The 19563-nt window shown below is 51.4% G+C and overlaps 8 protein-coding genes across 8 annotated transcripts; 2 read left to right on the forward strand and 6 right to left on the reverse strand.

The window, feature by feature from the left end:
* Window positions 1-177: 177 nt before the first annotated feature.
* On the reverse strand, window positions 178-3644 carry ireA (bifunctional endoribonuclease/protein kinase IRE1; the record flags this gene model as incomplete). The annotated part of the gene is made up of 3 exons (XM_061212929.1): window positions 178-634; window positions 695-1546; window positions 1603-3644. The coding sequence occupies 3 exons, from the start codon at window positions 3642-3644 to the stop codon at window positions 178-180; spliced, it is 3351 nt and encodes a 1116-aa protein (XP_061069950.1).
* Window positions 3645-4683: 1039 nt separating this feature from the next.
* On the reverse strand, window positions 4684-6171 carry N7525_004136 (glycoside hydrolase family 76 protein; the record flags this gene model as incomplete). The annotated part of the gene is made up of 3 exons (XM_061212930.1): window positions 4684-5280; window positions 5331-6025; window positions 6081-6171. 3 exons carry the CDS (start codon window positions 6169-6171, stop codon window positions 4684-4686), a joined length of 1383 nt encoding a protein of 460 aa, XP_061069951.1.
* A 1127-nt stretch (window positions 6172-7298) lies between these two features.
* On the reverse strand, window positions 7299-9282 carry N7525_004137 (chaperonin-containing T-complex subunit CCT2). The gene is made up of 4 exons (XM_002566094.2): window positions 9210-9282; window positions 8977-9134; window positions 7530-8904; window positions 7299-7464 (listed from the first exon to the last, which is right to left on the reverse strand). The coding sequence occupies exons 1-4, from the start codon at window positions 9210-9212 to the stop codon at window positions 7405-7407; spliced, it is 1596 nt and encodes a 531-aa protein (XP_002566140.1). The 5' UTR covers window positions 9213-9282; the 3' UTR covers window positions 7299-7404.
* Window positions 9283-9441: 159 nt separating this feature from the next.
* Window positions 9442-11459, forward strand: N7525_004138 (WD40 repeat domain-containing peptidylprolyl isomerase; the record flags this gene model as incomplete). The annotated part of the gene is made up of 3 exons (XM_002566093.1): window positions 9442-9514; window positions 9597-9971; window positions 10024-11459. The coding sequence occupies 3 exons, from the start codon at window positions 9442-9444 to the stop codon at window positions 11457-11459; spliced, it is 1884 nt and encodes a 627-aa protein (XP_002566139.1).
* A 424-nt stretch (window positions 11460-11883) lies between these two features.
* On the reverse strand, window positions 11884-12780 carry N7525_004139 (uncharacterized protein; the record flags this gene model as incomplete). The annotated part of the gene is made up of 2 exons (XM_002566092.1): window positions 11884-12241; window positions 12332-12780. 2 exons carry the CDS (start codon window positions 12778-12780, stop codon window positions 11884-11886), a joined length of 807 nt encoding a protein of 268 aa, XP_002566138.1.
* A 1455-nt stretch (window positions 12781-14235) lies between these two features.
* Window positions 14236-14880, forward strand: N7525_004140 (uncharacterized protein; the record flags this gene model as incomplete). Its single annotated transcript, XM_002566091.1, has 1 exon — window positions 14236-14880. The coding sequence occupies one exon, from the start codon at window positions 14236-14238 to the stop codon at window positions 14878-14880; it is 645 nt and encodes a 214-aa protein (XP_002566137.1).
* A 179-nt stretch (window positions 14881-15059) lies between these two features.
* Window positions 15060-16957, reverse strand: N7525_004141 (uncharacterized protein; the record flags this gene model as incomplete). The annotated part of the gene is made up of 6 exons (XM_061212931.1): window positions 15060-15358; window positions 15424-15690; window positions 15825-16365; window positions 16416-16596; window positions 16670-16749; window positions 16820-16957. The coding sequence occupies 6 exons, from the start codon at window positions 16955-16957 to the stop codon at window positions 15060-15062; spliced, it is 1506 nt and encodes a 501-aa protein (XP_061069952.1).
* A 1522-nt stretch (window positions 16958-18479) lies between these two features.
* On the reverse strand, window positions 18480-19524 carry N7525_004142 (uncharacterized protein; the record flags this gene model as incomplete). The annotated part of the gene is made up of 7 exons (XM_061212932.1): window positions 18480-18666; window positions 18715-18874; window positions 18926-18977; window positions 19102-19219; window positions 19276-19299; window positions 19364-19389; window positions 19447-19524. The coding sequence occupies 7 exons, from the start codon at window positions 19522-19524 to the stop codon at window positions 18480-18482; spliced, it is 645 nt and encodes a 214-aa protein (XP_061069953.1).
* Window positions 19525-19563: the final 39 nt, after the last annotated feature.

The following is a 19563-nucleotide window of genomic DNA, read 5'->3' on the forward strand; positions in this document are numbered from 1 at the left end:
TACTGCTGTTTAGATCTTCTTCCTGACTGATATTCTAAAGTTACGGGTTCCTGGGCAATTCCATACAATGCGGACGCACTACATCATGCATATCGCCCATTGCTAAAGAGTGTACAGACACGACAAATTGTTCAAGTATGTTCATATATAATTTCTAGAGATCTCCCGGACACAAATCTATTCTGGAGGCACAAAATACCTCCGGAAGCGATCATTGCGAGTCAAGTCCAGCTCAACAACGACCGCATGGCAGCTCATCAACAAGCTCGGGAATCTGTATGTCCAGAAATTGAGGTACCCTTCGGGCAGGCCGCCAATATTATCCTTAAGGTGGTCAGGCATATCGTTGTAGTGATTGCGCTTGTTACGGAGAGCCCTCAAAAGATCCAACATCCGCGACCCGGTATACTTGCGCTGCTTGCCAAGATTGTCTTTGAAGTCTCGCGGCAATGACCGAAGGAAATCCATTTCAGGACCCATTACCCGCCTGGCTACTGATTCCAGGCAAAGCAGTGCGTCCGAGGGAGGATCGCGGGGCTCAAACTCGAAGTGGTCAGATACATCGCAGAGGAAGGTGAGACGGTCTGATGGGGGCCAGAAGAATGGGTGCATCAATACAGCGCTTGCGTCAGGACTAGAAATTCATGTCAGTAAGTTAAGTGGCAAGTGGCTTTCTGCAAAGAGAGATTCTTACCGCTGGCGAGGGTCTAGAGACAACATGGAGCGGATGAGATCATCCGCCTCGAAAGCGTAGTCGCCCAGACGGTTCAATTCCTCCAAATCGAATTGGCCCTTGACGATGTTTGCCTCCCGCATGAACTTACCATTCTTGTCGAATGGGTGGCTGCCTCGGGTCAAGACATAGTAGAACACACAACCCAGTGAGAAGATGTCAATGGCCCTGGTGGCGCGGCGGTTTGTCTGTGGGTCCACCACAGCGGGCTCCGAGGACTCTGTGTGCTGGGATGCGAGGGACATAGGACCGTCATCATCCACCAGGAGCTCAGGGGCACGCCAGCCGGAAGTTCCAGCGGCGTGGGCAGTGGTTGCCCGGAACGAGCTTTGATTGTCTTCGAGTTTCTTGCACAGGCCAAAATCCGAGATAAGGAGTCGCAATGCCCGCGAAACAGTACGGCCACGCGGCATAGCCACGAGAATGTTCTGCGGCTTCAAATCACGATGGACGATCTTCAAAGAGTGCAAGTAACGGACACCCTGTGTGATCTGCCGTAGCACGTCGGGCATGTCTAAGCCGGTCTGGACAAGCTCGGGGTAGCTATCAGGGCGCTCAATGACATCCTGAAGAGATGCTGGACAAAGCTCGAGGCCAATATACAAGAACCCGGTGGCTTGCTCACGGCAAAAGTATCGGATCACGTTATGATGGTCATCACTTTCCTGTAATAGCCCCACCTCATGGGATGCAATGTCGTAGAATTCCATCAACATACGCTTGACCGCAACGTCTCTCCCATCAAACGAACCGCGGTAAACCACAGTTCCATGGCTGCCATGTCCCAGCACAACATCAGTGAAGACCTGGAGCCTGCCGATGCGAACAACGCCATCCATCTCAATAATCTCGTTCGAAACCGTCCGGACCATCTGGGTATCGGCCTCGAGTCGAGCCTGGGGGGCAGGTTATTGGCCTGCTCCACGCCCTGATCGGCTCCCTCGGGGCTATCGCCCTCACTACCAGGCTTCTTACGGCGGCGGTGTGACTTCCCTCCTCGAGATCCACGAGCGCGAGGCTTTTTCTTTGGCTTTCCAGGTTCATCGGCGTCCTCGTCATCAGGCCCACGTGACGGTTCACGAATTTGCACCCGCGGGGTAGAATTTGGAGTGTCTTGCGAGGCACGGGGGGTTGATCCTCCCTCTGGTGATGTATCATCCAAATCTAAGTTCACAGTGACATTAGGAAGTTGTTGGGTTGGTGTAGATGATCGTTTGATATCCGGAGCACCGACGACGGGAGTGGAAGGGGTCGAGAGAGAAGGCTTATCATTGGAGTTGATGATGTTCTTGATGTCCAATTTCTGCTTGGCCAGATCTCGAAGGTGATGCGAGTTGAAGTAAATGAAGGTGCAGATGAACAGTAAAATCAACGTCACGACGATATCCAAAGCATTGTCCCAGCTCTTGCGAATGATGGCGCTATTTCGTAAGGCGGGAGGCAAAGCCAGCTCAGAAGGACTGCGAATAATATCTCGTGGTGTGTCATTGGAGAGTTCAGAAGTGGACGACCCAGCGATTCTAGGAATATGTGGACGGATGGTACGAGGGCCAGTGAGAGAGTGAACACCGGCTAACGCATTCCGCTGTTGACGCGCAGTCAGACTCATCAGTGCTTGCCCATGGCGGAAGAAGTCTTTGTCATAGCATTGAGCCATGGGAGCACGGCCTGTAGCCAGGGGATAGGTTTCCTCTGAAAAGGCATACCAGCCCCCTGCCTCGGTGCAATCGATGAATACACGCATATCTCTTTCATCGTCAAGAGATCCATAATCCGGATCCGGTGGCTGAAGAGGTTGTGAGAGCAGGACCAGGGGGGTCGAGACACCTGGTCCGTCTCTGTTGGCGGGACGAACCACATCAAAGACTCTCGCCACAGGAGATGAAAAGCGCTGGGTATAGCGAGGCCGATCCATGCGCGAGTGATCGAATCCCAGCACAACGCCATCATGCATACTGTAAATGTGGCTTTCATCCATTGTCCTATAGTACTGACTCTGCAGGTCCATATCACGGTTGTTCGGTGCCCACTCGGAGTACTTCAAGGTGCAAATTGGATCTCCCGTCTCAGTGTTTTGTATGGCGACGGCATATTCAACCCGACCAAGAACCAAAGTGCCAGACGTCGATTCACACTCATCGGGGTCCAGGTCTTCTCCATTCACCTTCCGACATTCAGGCGCAGCGGTAATTGGACCACGGGAACTGAACACCCTCAAAATGCTGCCAGTTCGGGCGTCAATGGTGTACAACGTAGTTTCTTTTCGGGCGGTATAGGTCACGGCGGGCTCGGTACCGGAATACGGGGTTTCATCGACGAGCTGCTTCACGGTTAAGCCGAGCTTTTGCAAGCCGGCGTCTGGGGCGGGGCTGTAGATATAAAGGCTGCCATCTTGGCTCGGTTCGACAATCCACAAAAAGTCGTCTTCGGGGGCTGTATCGTCAAAACTGGAACGATTCGCTCGGTGGTAGATACTCTCAACCAGAGGACTGCTCGGGACCTCCAGGGCCCAACGAGCAGCCCCGGTCTTGCGATCACGGGCGTGAATTGTTCCATCGACGGTCGCCAGCAGCACAAAATCCTCAACCTCCCAGTCCTGCAAGGACCGCGCGTGAAGCTGCGAAGCCAAGCCCGCAGAGGTGCTGCTGGCTTGGACAGGAGGGGCTCGAACGGCACGGCCGGAGCCTGCCAGAGCCAGAGTAGCAAGGGCGCTCGCATCGTTGGGTTTCACGATGGGTGGTGCGGCCACTGGGGCCGCATTATTTGATGACTCCTGTGCTAGTGGCACGGAGACACGAGAAATAGAGTCATGGGCTTCTGATTGCTGCAGCGGAGCGACCAGAGTTGGGAGAAGGAGGAGTGCGACACTGGCGGGGAGTGTCGAATGGACGCCCGGCAGCCGCCACCGCATTGTGGAGCTGTCAGCACGAAGGTTGAGTCGTAGGTGAACAATCGAGGGAACGAAGGAGGTAGCGGAGGGCGTCTCATGGGCCGATGTTGAAACGGAGAAGATATTGTGGAGCGAGTTGAGAATCCGGGTAGCGGATCATCCCCCAACCCACAAATGCTGGAAATGAAAAACGGTGGGAAATTCAGTCTAATAATGAATGCACAATCAAGAGATGATGAGAATGACAGGATGGCAGAAACATTGAGATGAAAGGAGATGAGCACAATTGTTGTAGGCAGAGAGATTGTGTGTATTACACGTGTACATTACAGGCTGTGACGAGTCTTTTCCCGCCTCCACGGCTGTAACAGCGAGGTACGGGTACTTTAGCCACGCACGCCTTCGATCTACACTGAATCCAGCATAGCCTAGAACAATAAGCCCTGGAGAACCTTCGAGAGTGTCTTATCCCTTATCCCCCTTAATATATGGATACTCTCGGACATTCGTTAATAGACACCTTATGAAACTGCATATGTATGTTATATGCTTTGTCAATTTTATATACAGTCATAGTCATCCTCGGACGTGTGTTCTCTGGTAAGGTGGATTGATCATTTTGAACGAGTCCTCTACTGTGGACCTTCGAACGATTACTCCGTACTCCGTACGAAGATTGATCCCCAGCATTTTCCGGTGGGTCAGGCACCCTGGCGTCGGGGTGAAGACCAATCAAGGGCGAGACAACACACTACTTTTATAAGGGCACATGAAGAAAGAATCAATCCATTATCACCAAGGATCTTTTACAACAAACTATGTAGATCAAAACAGCACATCGAACGCCGCAACCCCGTCCTTGTGCAGTGCACGGAAGTGCTAGTGAAGGGGAGGGGGAAAAAGAGAGAGAAAGGGAAAAGAAAAAGCAAAATAGATACAGGTGTAGAAGGATGTGGCCACAGAAGCATGTGGAGAGAAAGGGAATATAGAACAAAAGAAAAAGGGGGATCATGTATGATCCAAAGAAAGATAAGAGGTAGATATTAAACGGAAGATGACCTTAACCGCCGCGGATCATCCAGGTCACGGCAACAGCCCAGCCGCTGACGAAGATGACGGTCAAGATGCCTGCACCTGCACGGTCACCGGTACCGATGCTGTTCAATATGGGGACATTACTGTCCGAGGAATTGGTGCCAGCGTTCGGGTTGCTCTTGGAGGTTCCACCCGATGATGCAGTCAATGGCGCCTTGCCCGAGAAGGGAATCAGATTGGCGGCCAGGACACCCAGTACAGCCATCTGTTGCTCCAGACCTTTGGTCCCGTCCCAAGAGGCTTGCTTGTACCAGCGAATACCACAATGCTTGCCATCATCACCACCCGAGCATTGCTTTGCAGCAGCCTGGGCCGAGGTTTTCAGCTGAGGGTAGATCAGGTCATAAGTGCCGGGGACGATGGTAGTCAGCATTCCAAGCCAGTTGGTGAAATAGGCCTTGAAGGTAATCTGGTTCCGGTCGCAATTACCGCTGCCTTCGCAGGTGATATCCGATAGAATTTGGCCGCCAGCTCCATTGAATCCGGTGGTCGGGTAGAACTGTTGGGAGGTCTTGATGAGACCCTCAACACCTTCCTTCCATTTCGTTTCAGTGCCATTAGTCTAGTCCGAGGTTAGTATCGATCGCTGCGCAGCATAGCAGAAGAACATACATAGTTGTGCATGTAAGCAGCGCCACTGATATAGGTGGCATAGTTGTAGGTCCACTGGAAATCGCCGTGATCCGTGCACTGCGTGCCGCAAGTCGTGGTATCGGCAATGTTCCAGTTCTTCTGCTTGAGCAGCGGGGTCGTAGCGCTCCAATCCCAAATGCGCTCGGCCCAGTCTGCATATGTCTTATTTCCGGTGTAGAGGGCGAGACGGGCCGAAAGTTGTAAGAGTCCTCCGTTTGAAATCGCGTTCTTCGTGAGGTATCCGTCCTGGTACGGCCAAATCTGCCAGCGCATACCACCGTGGCAGCTGCTCGTGTCCCAGCGGGGGTACTGGGTGTTGAAGACTCCCTGTGCGAGGGATACCCAGGAGGGTTCACCCTCTCGTTCGGGGAAGTTGAATTCCGCGGCGGTGATAGCAGCGAGACCCCAAAAGACTTGATCGTCGTTGCCTAGGTACTGACTGTAGTTGCTGGGGAAGAAATTGTCGTCGCCCTTCTGGAAGTACATTCCTTCCTGAATGGCGTCGTTGAACTGGCTATCACCGGTGACGTACCAGTACAGAATAAGGGTCATGAACATGGAACCGCCCTCCCACCAAGTGCCATCGAATTTACCGGGGATGTCTTTGGACTCGCGAGCGTCGTAGTATTCCATCATGGTGGTGGCGACCGTTTTGGCCGCGCTTTTGAGGGAATCTGAGAGACGCACTGAATTAGACAATGGATGCGATCAAAGGTGAGGGGGACGTACTCTCATCGTCGATGTTCAACTCGATAGCGAGAGCACCCTGGACGGCGAACGCGCCGCCCAGCAGAGTGGCCAGCCACTTGGACAAAATCATGTGTGGAATCTCAAACGAGCGTAAGGGCCAGCGGCATAAGGGGAGTTGGATTGCAGGAATAGAAGTTTGGGGAGAAAAGTAAAAAGGTTAAGAAAAGATGACGGGGTCTGGGGGTAACCGGCAACAGTACCGGGGGGGTTACAGTCCCTGGTACAGTGGGCTGTCTCCGTCTAAGAATGTTGGGCTATTTCACCGCATTAACGTTCTTAGTACTACTATTCTGTATTTCCTGTAATATTGAGTCTACATATTGTTCTTCCCCTTTTACAATGGGGGAGTATAGGACTATTGCTGAATTATTGGTCTACTGCCCCTAAAAATAAAACGATGACGGTTAGACTCAGTTCCTGGCGGCAAATCCAGCCCTGCAGAAGGGAAATGAAACACTGGGCTTAACGCTGAGACACCCCTTGATAATTGCATCGGTCTTAGTATGACTTTATCGAAGATACCTGCAAAGTACAGCATAAATTGTCCAGACAATGCCGATCTGGTCTGTTGCCCACTTATGATCCACGGGCTGGGAATGTGATCGTCCTGTCAAATTCTAAGAACTTATGAAGTACGAGTATTAGCGGATGGTACATCTGCTTCGATGGACGAGAATGGATTACTGTAAGACAGAATATCAATCAAAAACTACATCCCTCGCATACATCTATGGTGCTGCCTTGGCCCTGGCCTTGGCTACGCTAAGCTTTTCAAACTCAGACAGCGACCGCTTTAAGTCTTCCGCTTTTGGACAAATTGGTGCCTGATCCTTCAGGTATCAAGGACTCTCCCACTTGGCTTTGTGTTAAACATATGTTGCGGAATCCCTATTACGTTCAGGTACATGATTGGAAAAACCGGCAAATGCATTCACAGAGTCAAGTTCTGCTATGCGAGTTATGTCGGTGAGTTATACGGTCTAAAGCAGCCGGTCTCGGCATCCGATCCTTTTGCCTGAGGGTCTAACCCAGAAGAAGAAGACTATGTGCACACAGTACATTTACCTGGGCATGACTCATGGGAGAGGGAGGACTATACAATGACTTCGAGGCTATAGGCCATATCTGGGGTGACCGATGCCACAGGGCGTAGCTCATACTGCACGGTATATCTACTCGGTAGACTACACGAAAGGCTAGATGGATAGATCATGTACTTAGTTGAACTTCTATTGCACATTTTTAGTCCCTTCATAGAAAGAGTACAGAGATGAATTCATCCATGTCATCACAATCGTGTCCATTACATCCGGTTGCGTTGGCGGGGAGCCGCACGGATGATGTTGTCCACCCGCAGGAGAAGCTAAAAGAAAGTCAGCGTATGTTCCCAAATTGAACATCGAGAATAAAAAACAGTGAAATACATACCTCGGCTGCCTCTGAAGCAGAAGAAACCACCGCCCTCTTCAACTTATAAGCCTCCACCACACCAAGCTCACGCATATCCGCAATACCACCACCGGGCGTCAACAGGTCAAGACCGGAGCTGGTCATACCGTTGTTGATGGCCGAGCGCAGGCGAGTCACCAGATCGCTGGAGTCCAGACCGGCGTTGTCGGCGAGGATGGTAGGCAACTGCTTCAAAGCGCGAGAGAACGCGTCGACAGCAAGCTGCTTCTTGCCGGTCGTGTTCTGAGCGGCCTGCTCCACGGCCTTGGACATCACCATCTCGGCGGAGCCACCGCCAAGTGTCACACGGGGATCCTTGACAGTCTGAGAGAGGACGGCCAGAGCATCGTGGAGGGAACGCTCGGCCTCATCGAGGAGCTGCTCGGTGGCACCGCGCAGCACAATGGTGCAGGCCTGACCAGCGGCCACACCGGAGAACTTGATCAGGGTGTCCTCGCCAATGATCACTTCCTCGATCAGATCACACCCACCCAGCTTGACCTGGTCGGGGTGCTCGAAGGTGGAGGCGATCTCACCGCCAGTAACGAGGGCCAGGCGCTCGATGCCGTCGAAATCGGCGTGTTCGATGGACATGATACCAGCCTCAGTGAACAGCTGCTCGGGCCAGTTGTAGATGAGCTGACGGTTGACGAAGCAGTTAATACCGTGAGCCTTGATACGCTCGACCTTTTGGCGCATCTTCTCACGCTCTGCCTTCTCCAACTCAGCAAGCTTGCCGGTCGACTCGACCTTGACTCGTGCACCGAAAATCTTGACCTTATCTGTGTCCATGGCTGTGTTGGCAACCAGGATCTTGGCGTTCTCCAACCGCTTGGGCTGGTTGACGCCGACCTTCTTGTCCATAATGAAACCCTCATCGAGGTATGAATCGCTCAGCTTTCCACCGGCCTTCTTGATAACCTGGATGTGAGAAAGGTCGGTGGATCCCTTGAGACGCAGAACGGCCTCGCAAGCTAACTTGGCAAATTGGTCCCGGTCTTGCGACAAAACTTTCGAGCTGAGTGTTGTGCGGGCAATAGCGTGCAAGTCCTTGCGGAAAGCCTCAGGGTCCTGGCTGCGGTCGACCGCCGTAGCCTCAAGAGCGGTGAGGGCAGCCTTGCTAGCTATCCGGAAACCCTCGATGATAGTCTGGGGGTGAATCTTCTTGGCGACAAGCTGTTCGGCCTCACGTAGCAGCTCGGCGGCCAAAACGGTGACCGATGTGGTTCCATCACCCACCTCATCGTCCTGAACCTTGGAGATGTTGACCAAAACCTTAGCCGCAGCGTTATCCAAAGCGATGGACTTAAGAATCGTAGCACCGTCGTTCGTCACCAGGATCTCTCCCGTTGATCTGCAAGAGCAAGCATGTCAGTATTCCCGGGGTCATATCAGCACATAGGATTATCGATAACTCCCCACGTACGCAGATTGTAGGATCTTGTCCATTCCCTTGGGGCCAAGGGTACTCTTAACGAGGTCTCCGACGGCGATAGCACCGACAAAGGCGGAGAGACGGGCATTCTCGCCCTTCTCTTCAGTGACATCGTCACCAAAGATCTGTGTGGGATTGCCGAAAGATGCCTAGGAGGGGTAGAGATGAGCCAGTGCACACACATATTTTCCACGCCCTTGGGGGTCGACTTGGGAATAGCATACCATGATAACCAGCTGAATAAGGCAATCGACCAAAGATCAAATGTCTTGCTGGAAAGGTTGAATCAACTTCTCCTGTCAACAGTGGGGTGGGAAAGGAGAAAAGTTGCCGCACGATTGGTCCGAGCTTGTGATTGGCTGCACTTCATCACCGCCCGCGATGTGTCTCGACGTTTCCTTTTAGTCGTGACGATCCCTTTCGCTGGAATTGACCCTGTTCCTGTCAATATCCACAATGGCTGACTCCGGTGAACTCGCTCAGGCTCCAGTGAGCAAGCGGCGTCACTCTGCTGTCGAGGCCGAGAACAGTGAGTCCCCTGCATCATGGATACCGCCCAGACCGCTCCCTCGAACGGAACGTAATAGATACTGACTCTCTGCGATTGCTAGGTGATGATTCCTCCGACGATGATTTCGGACCGGCATTGCCGTCAGAGGTTGCCCCTAAGAAGAAGCGTCGCAAGCTTCCTTTTGAGAAAGTCTACATCAATGCGCTACCAGTCTCCGCGCGGTACTCCAAGTCCCTTATGCACAAGGACCAATTGTCATTTGTGACTGTTGCACCCTACACAGACTTTGTGATCACTTCCTCCGTCGATGGATTTGTCAAGTTCTGGAAGAAGATGGCGGAAGGCATCGAGTTCGTGAAGGAATTCCGTGCTCACCCAGGCGAGATTCGGGGCGTAACTGTCAGCGCCGACGGCCGCAGTTTCGCGACAGCGGGACTGGACAAGACGCTGAAGATATTTGATGTTATCACATTTGGTAGGCTCATAATATGTGGCTCGTGTAGTTCAGCACTTACTAACATTAATAGATCTCTTGGCGATGTATACGCTGGACTTCGTGCCTCGATGTGTTTGCTGGGTACACCCGCGCGGCGCCTCACTGCCTCTGCTGGCCGCGACGGACGAGTCGAGTAATACGATTCAGGTATTTGACGGACGTGGCGAAAATCCCCAGCCATTGCACACTTTGAAGTCGATCCACCGCAGCCCCGTGGTCTCACTAGCATTCAACAACGCCTTCGACTGCGTCGTCTCCGCCGACGAATCAGGAATGATCGAGTACTGGAGAGCTGGAGACGGCTCTTTCGAGAAACCCAACAATGTCTTCGAGCTCAAATCCTCAACAAACCTCTTCGCATTTAAGAAAGCCAAATCCGTCCCGACAGCCATCACAATCTCCCCGTCCGGCGAACACTTCGCAACGGTTTCCTTCCCAGACCGACAAATCCGAGTATTCGACTTCGCAACCGGGAAGCTTTACCGCACATACGACGAATCAATAACCACCATCACGGAGATGCAGCAAGCCGGAACAGCACCATACGAGCTTGACGAAGTAGAGTTCGGGCGCCGCCTAAGTGTTGAGCGCGAACTCGAAAACGAAGCCACACGCAACAAAGTAAACGTTTGTTTCGACGAATCGGGCCACTTTCTCCTCTACGGCTCTCTTTACGGCGTGAAATGTGTTAACACCTACACAAACCGGGTAGTCCGCATCTACGGCCGAGACGAGCCATTCCGATCCGTCAACCTTGGCTTGTACCAAGGACAACCGCAACGCAAAGGCGTCGTAACCGTCTCAATGGCAGCAAGTAGCAACCCGCTCTTGCAGGAAGCCGAAGAACGCGACCCAATCCTCCTCTCTACCGGCTTCGCCAAGGTGCGCTTCTACATGTTCACGAACGAAACAGACATCTCGAAATCCACCCGCGATGTCCAAAACGAGAAGCCAACGCAGGCAGCGGCAGGCACGGGTACGACAGCTACCAAAGCCGCTGAGACCGGCACTGCCGCAATCCTGCACACGACCTTTGGCGATATCCACCTCCGCCTGTATCCCTCGGCTGCGCCAAAGGCGGTGGAGAACTTCGTCACACACGCCCGGAATGGGTATTACAATAACACGATCTTCCACCGTGTAATCCGCAAATTCATGATTCAAGGTGGTGACCCGCAAGGCGACGGGACTGGTGGCGAGTCCATCTGGGGCGGGGAATTCGCCGACGAGTTCTCCGTTCTCAAGCACGATAAACCGTATACCCTGTCGATGGCCAACGCGGGACCCAATACGAATGCTAGTCAGTTCTTCATTACCACAGAGAAGACGCCGTGGCTGGATAATAAGCATACTATTTTTGGGCGTGCGGTGCAGGGCTTGGATATTGTGCATAAGATTGAGAATGTGCGGACGCACAAGGAGAAACCGGAAGTTGATATTAAGATTGTTAGTATTAGCGTCTCGTGATGTACATCCCTGGGGGTTCTAGACGATGTGTTACAAAATATGTGTACTATAAAGAATCATGGAATGCTCGCATGCGTTGTACTATGTACTCTGTCACTTGATCAGACAGCTTTTTAAAAAAGAAAAGAAAAAGAAAAAGAAAGATGGCGAATATGACCGTAAAAGAGAATCGACGCAGTCGTCAGCATAAATCCACTCGCCATATCCCAGGCCAAAAGCCCGACAGAACAAGGAAAGGAAAAGAAAGGAAAGAAACCCCTGAAACGAGAGACCAAAAACCAACAAGAAGAAAGACACAGCATGAAGCCCATTATCCGTACCAAACACCAACAAATGCAACCATAGCAGGGTAGTATGGTATAGAACTAGCACATTTTGCAAACATGTAAAAAGGAAACATAAGAAACCCAACCCAAAACAAGCTCTAAACCTGCCGAATCTCCACATCCCCAGAGCCCTGCTCGATCTTCGTCAATCGCGTCCGAGCCCCGGGGACAGGGGTGCTCGTCTTCGCCATTGTAGAGCGCGAGCTACTAGCCAGGGAGTCAGTACCGAGGCCGGTAGTCTGGACAGGGAGGGGCGGCGCGCCCCAGGCGGCATCGCGCGGAGCGGGCGGAGCGGGCGGAGAAGCCGTGCTCAGCAAGCCGCTGCTACCGCCATTGTAGAAATTTGGGCGTTTAGCGTCGTGGCGACGCTTAAGCCATACGCCCACTACGGCAATGATGCTGAATCCAATGACCAGCACGATGAGCATGATGACCCAGCGGTAGTGGGAACTCCACCTATTTGGGGAGTTTGTTAGCGATTAGATGGTACTTGATTATTGATGCGGATGTTGCGGGTTTGATTTCCGGTGTTCGGATCAAACGTACCATGACTCCTTCTCCTCTGCGGCAGCGGCGGAATTATTCGAGTTTGCGCTGGCGCTGGAATCAGATGTAGAGGCTGCGTCGGCTGAGGACGCGGTTGTTGTGGTGTCGGTGTCTGTGTCGGTGTCGGATGTATCCTTGCCGCCGGAGTTGCAGTAGTTATTGTACCAGGTTGAGAGGGTGGCTTGGTCGGCGGCGCTGCAGGAGGAGCAGACGCTACCGGACGATTTGAGGCCGGTGAGCAGGGATGACTGGCAGAAGCACGAGGTCCAGGTTGAGGCCTCGCCTGATTCGCAGGAAGTCTGCGCGCCTGTCAGGGCGGTGCAGGTCAGACCGCATTGCGGGAATTTACTGGAGGCAGATGTGGGGAGGATGCTGTCGGCGGCTAGGGCTGAGATTGTGAGGGCGATAAGGACGAGGAAGAGGAATGGGAGGCGCGTAGTGAGTGACATGGTGAGATTGGATGTTTTGTTGTAATGAGGGTGGTTAGCGAACGTCGGGCAAGTGAGAGCCGTGCCTGGGGCTCGATTTGATGTCTGAATGAGATCTCTCAGTCCATACTTGCATAGGTCAATGAATGAAAGAAGAGCAAGTCCAAAAGACCAGAAACGAGGCGAAGATGGTTTTGGGTCTAGTCGGGGCCGAACGATTCCGGATTCAGCTTTTCGTCTTTTTTATTTCTTTTTGCCCTATAAAGTAATCAACTACAACATATTTGATTCGACTATTCGATTTTAATTTCTTTTAATTTACCTTAGAACGTTATAACGTAGTACTGCCCAGTAGTACTGTACCTGACTGTAGCACTGAGCGCCTTTTTAATCTCCGCAAGCGGATCGACGTGGAAATCTCAACATTCCAGCATTTTGACACCTGCCAGATCTCGATTTCCTAAATTCCAAGCCTCAAGACCAACTTTTCATCTCGTTACATCGCTGGATGCAGAAATGATTGACCAAGGCCCACGTTTTTAAGGGATTATCGCCTTGGCTGAAGATCATCCTTTTCCCATGCAAGGAGTTACATCTATGGATGTATATTGTACTCCGTACATGTACGATGTACGATATACGATCTGGGGACTGAGTTATAGAGTTATATTCTAATATGTAGGATTCAACCTGTAACCCATCCCAGTCCTTCATTAAACAAGGGTCCACCACGATCGGCAGTCGAGACGGTTGGAGGCGATGAAGCCGTTTCAACGTCTTTGTTAAGTGGAGATTGTAAGATTTATAGACATCCTTGTACCGAGTACGGAGTACAACATACACAACCCTTTCTTGATATTATATTATTACCTCATGTAGAGAGGAGAGGCTGTTATACATATGTTGTACATATAGCCCCCATTCTTTACTACGTAAATTCAGTGACCTCTTATTCTGTAAACACCCTTGACCCCGGATTCAATTTTATGCCGATTGGTCCGATGTTGCGACCAGGTCGCTAAAAAAGGCGTGTCTTATATTATAGATCCGCCCTGAGACATAGAACCCGATATAGAACATACCAAATACCTAGGTATGTCATTGTGTATGAGCATGTGATACAGCAGAGATGTTAGCCACATGGCTAACAAATTAAGTCGAATATGGTGAAGTTCCAAGCCACAGAAGCCAAAAGGAAATTGTATGTCCGTTATAGGTCATGCCGGGGTGTTGATACCCAGGATGATCTACCCTATTTGTATACCTAGGTATGTATCGACAATCTTACGTGTAAATAGATTGTAAATATGTATAGAATAGGTAAACAGGCCAAATAAGAAAATACAAGCGATATAACATAGAAATCTAGTCCAGGAGTCTTGGAATGTCCAGAGATGATTGGATAACAACTCCTATTATTCCTCCCCGCATTCCTTCCCTTCTCCAACAACCCTCCTTATACCAACAATGCCAAAAATGCCCTCCCGCCAACTCCTCTCAACCCTAATAACTTCCCTCACCAACACTCGCTGGTCCTTAACCCGAACCCTCCGAAGCGACAACCCCCTCGACCTAAACGGCGAGCTCCGCGGAACCGCAACCTTCACCGCCCAACCCCCCACCACCACAACCGACCGCGACTGGCTGTACTGCGAAGAAGGCGAAATACCTAGCAATGTCGGCACAGGCGCCTTACCACCAGGTCTACGCTGGACAAAGAAGTACATCTGGCGCCTGGGCAGCGACGGCGGACGTGTCAGCGTCTGGTTCGTGAAGGTCGCGCCAGGCCCGGAAGAAGCAGACTATCTATTCCACGACTTCGACTTCGATTCGGGCTCGGGAGAATCGGAGTCCACATCTGCGCAGAAGGATCCTGGAGAATACGTCGCGCCGCCTGTGCCGCCTGCTGTCTCGACCTCTGGCAATGACGCAAAGACTACCGTCCTCAATGCCAGGGGTAACCACCTCTGTATCAATGATATGTATCGCACGGCATATGCGTTCCGCATTGAGCCTGATACTGGGGAGGTACTGAGCTGGTCTAGTCGACACGTTGTGCGTGGCCCGAAGAAGGGACAGGATATCGTTAATCGGTATGAGAAGGCATCAGATGGTATTTGAAGTATCCTGCAATTGCGACACGTCTCGCACGAGGCTACGAGCAGATCTTGATAGACGCCGTACATAAACCTGTAATCGTCTACTGAGATCACGATTGATGATGTACGTTCATATATTCCCACTCATATCTCGATCTGGCTCCGCTCCCTTCCACGCCCATCCGGCTATCCCACCGCTACTCACAGCGTGTAAATGAAATCCGGTCTTTTGTCACCCAACAACTCGATCTGGCTATGCTCCAAGCCTTCGATCCAGTGGTCGCGTTCACCGCGTCTGCGCTTGGCATTCTCACGTCGCAGCAGGAGGTACTGCACCACGGATCCACCAAAGAGGAACAAAACCAGGTAGCTGAGAACTACTCCGTGGCCGGGGTAGTATTTTGGCTTATCATCATCGCGGTAGATGTTGGATGCGACAATGCCATTGAGATTTCCCCAGCCGATGATAAACCCGAGGGAGACACCTCGTTTGTAAACACCTAGACAGGAATAGGGTTAGTCTTGGCCGTGGTCATACATACAAGACAAGAAGGGCGAAAATTACCTTCGGTGTTGTTACTTGTCCATGAAATCGTGTTCGAAATGGCTGGGTAAATGCCCATGGCCCCGAGGAAGCATCCTGCGTAGCGGGCGCCGGCAGATTTACAGCCTAGTAGCATAGCAAATCCTACCATGCCAAGGAAGGAGACGGCGATATTGCATAGACCACGCTGTCTTGTACGGTCTGCAATGAAGCCAACCGCCACCGTCAAGACGGCGGCAGCGGCATATGGCGGTACGCTCAGCAACTGAGCACGAATCGAGCTGTAGCCTGTAGAAGCAACTAGTTAGTAAACAGCCGCGATAACACCGAACACAACCACCAGGGTTCAATATTTACCCTGAGAAAAACAATGTTAGCTCCACAAGCTCCAACGCAGCGATGTGCACAACTCACTAGTTCACTGATAATAGTAGGCACGAAAAGCGAAAACGCATAAAGCGACCCACAAGCACCCATATAAATCACAGCCCCAGTATAAGTCTTCCAATCCTTCAAACTCGACCAGAAATACTCCATCTTAAACTCCTCATGCTCAGCACTGGACTGCTGATCCATAGCGAGTCGTCTAAGAACGCGCTTGCGATCGATATCCGACAAGAACCGCGCCTGGTCGGGGAAGTCATAAACGCACCAGAACGACGCAACACCAATGAGGAACGTGAGAAGACCTTCCAGAATAAAAATCCATGCCCAGCCCCTCATGTTCCCGATACCGTCCATCTTCGCAATCGCTGCCGCGAGCAGCCCACCGAAGGAACCTGCGAGCGCGGCCGCGGAGAAGAAAATCGCCATTCGTACGCCGAATTCTGAGCGCTTGTACCAGCATGAGAGGAAATAGCCCACGCCGGGGAAGAGACCGGCTTCGGTTAGGCCTAGGAACCACCGGACGGCCATTAGTCCGTTGTAATTTTTTACGAAGCCCATGCAGGTCATGCAAATTCCCTGGAATCAATTAGAAAAGATGGCTGAGAGGAAGGGAATGTTTTACATACCCATGCCATCATAATAAGTGGGATAAAGATGCTCGGCCGCAAGCGCTTGAGCAGGATGTTAGTCGCGGGCTCGAAGACCGAGTACGAGACGAAGAATATAGTCAGGCATGCATTGTACTGGGCATTGGTCATGTTCAGGTCCGTTTGAAGACCGACGATCTTTGCGTTGCCGATGTTCGTCCTAGACAGGCGAGATTAGTTGATATTCCTCGGGAGACAACTCAGACAACTCCACGGCTGTTCTTTTGGCTTACCGATCAAGGAACGACACGAGATAAAGTAGACTGAGCCATGGCACGAGACGGAGATCGAGTTTCCACAGTAGCCTGCGATCCTATGGTGTTTGTGCTGTGGTTAGTTACTGTGACTTCGAGTGATATTAAACGCATTGAGTGGTAACACACAATTTCTGCCTTTTCCTCGTCACTCAATCCTGCATCGGGGTCCTCAAATCCAGCTGCAGCGAGCGGATCCTTGGAATCGAGAATCTTCTCGGGGTCAGAAGAGCGGGATTCAGTTCGTTTCTCGAAGGAGTCAACCATTATGCAAGAGCAGATCGGCAGGGGGAATGTTCCGAAATGTGCAGCTGCTTTGCGTCGACCTGCGAGCTACTTAAGAACAACAAGGGAAAGGCCAAAGCAGAGAAATAAAGCCACCGAGCACTATGTAAGGAGGGGTAAAAACACCGACGACTTCATTGGGCGGATAGTGCGAGATTTACAGGGTCCAGCTGCATGATGGTATGACGGCTACACGCTGGCCCGTGTCTTCGCCCGCGTGCAGGAATTGGGGCATTAGCTTGAATCTTAATGTTGGGGCCCCAGGTTGATCGGCATAGATTTGAATGATTTGAGGCATGATCGGCATGAGATCGTCTACTGGAAGGTTCGAACAGAAAGAAACAAGCCAAAATCATTGAACGGCAGTTGATTTAGGTTGACGTTGAGTTTCGAAGTCCGGAGTTTAGTTTCCTGTGATATTGCAGCCGAGCCTGGGCATCCGGGGAAAATTATCTGAGGCCGTCGACGGGCTCCATCCGGGGTACCCCGGGCTCCACCAAGCCAAGCTTTCCCGCATGAATCGCATCATGTACCTACAATAAGGTATTCGCCAAGTCCACGGCCCGCTAGTTTAGATTAACACGAGTGACCTCGGTTTTGCTTAACTTCAAGTTGTCCACTATGTGCACTCGGCCGAGAGCAAAATAGGTGGTGTCGGCCGACGTTATAATGGTTGATCGTCTGGTCCGAAGCTAGGCGAATGTGGTGCGGTTAACGCCTCAAGGTGTCCAGCCATTGACCGTGTATCTTCTTGGATCCACTTAGGATAATGGGCCTTCTCCTCATGTGTTGATTGGAGTACTGACTCGGCATAGTGAAAGGATTGTCTCGGCATTGGTCTCGTTAGTGGTCGGTTGCTCCGTAGGCCCGAAGAATTCGTGCCAATCAACGCGCAGTCATAAAACATTGTAAGCGGGTTCGAAGAATCCCGGGCCGGTACTTGTTTCAGTCGCGCTAAGCCCCGCAGTTAAGGTGCGCACGGCTTTGATGACCCCGCGTGGGGGTGATCATCGCACACATTCGAAGAGTCTTGATTTTTCTGTGCTAAGTTGCGTCAGCAGCGCACCAGTAACCTGCTACTGTAATTCGGGGCAATCCAGTATACCATGGTTTGCAATAGCGCTGGCATAAAAGACTAATTGATTAGCGCTGCGCCGAACATACCCCACGCACTGGAACTCTTGGCAGCGTGCTTATGTATCATGTTGAGAAGTTTTTGGAATGCCCGTAACTATTTTCTTATTGGACTATGGTTTAAGTTGGCTCTCGATGGTGTCATAGTCGTAGTTTGTATTTGCGATATTGTGAGATGTAAATGTACATAGTAATGATAGATGTACCCCGGAAAAGGGACGACAAGCAAAACGCTTATGATCAATGCAGTAAGCCCATTTTTCCTTCTTGTAGCTACTTCAAGATCGAACACACATTCCACATGCAAAGGACACAAAGGCCAATTGATCCCGAGCAAGGTGTATTGTTGCGATCATCCCGGTCCATCTGTTTACAGACCGTTCTTTCGCTTGATATCACCTGGGCGGGATTCCGGCTTCATGGGGCTACCAAATCCATTGACGCGTCCATGGAGCCACTTGAGAGTAACGGTGCTTAGTGCCATGACAACGGCACTTAGAGTAAATAGGCCAACACGACCTGATGTGGGCAGTGCTTCGAAGATAGGATATGGGTACCTAAACTAATTAGCGAGTGGCGTCAAAGGCGCTGAATCATGTACGAACCATCCGTTTTGCGAGAAGCATTGCTCGATCCAGAACCAGTAGCCGAAGGCAATAGTACCTGACAGCCCGAATGCAGGAAGTACAGTGATCGTCCATGGTGGGGATAGGAGCAGCAGGTCAATCAACATCACCACCGACGGCGTTGCGTGGAAGCTGATGTCTGCGACTGTGTTAGTAGGGGTATCTTAAAATGTACCTTTTACAGACATACCGGCATGCATGGGGATAACGAGATCTTCGGGAACCACCAAACGCTCATCAATCTGTACTTGGGTTAGGTAAATGTGTCAATTTAGCATCAAATTACTTACCAAGCGAAGACCCCAGTACAAAACACTGATCACGACCTCAAAGGGGGGCACTGCATGTTGACAGGATGTTTTTGACCAGGAACAGTCGCCGGGACGAGGTAACATCCGCTAGTAGTGCAACCGCAAAAGTGAGTGTTGACAACGACAGGCCAATCACGGTCAGGTATTGAAAATGCCAGCCATATGCCTGATTACTGTCAAATATAAAGTTTAGCGCTGTTTCCAACATCGAAATTAGACGGGCGCTCACGCATGGTTAGGATTTTCGTGCATGCTTCAAGAATGTCAGCAAGCTCTCAAAGTCTAGTTTGGTAGAGGACCCATACTATTTGAATGACCACAAAAAGCTCGAAAGTCCGGCCAACTGGAAAACAATCCGTCAGTGCTGAACAAAAATGATAAGTGAAAGGACAATACTTACATGAACCAAGGCTGACAAGCCCCGTGAAGGGCTCGGCATCCGCTGAAGCGGGTGTTTATCGGCGAGAGGTCTGGCCATATCGGGAAACAAGTCAGGACACGAGCGTCCTAAAGTCCT

The sequence above is a fragment of the Penicillium rubens genome (genome assembly GCF_028828025.1).
Source record: "Penicillium rubens strain IBT 27055 chromosome Unknown utg000002l_segment0_segment0, whole genome shotgun sequence".
NCBI lineage: Eukaryota > Fungi > Ascomycota > Eurotiomycetes > Eurotiales > Aspergillaceae > Penicillium > Penicillium rubens.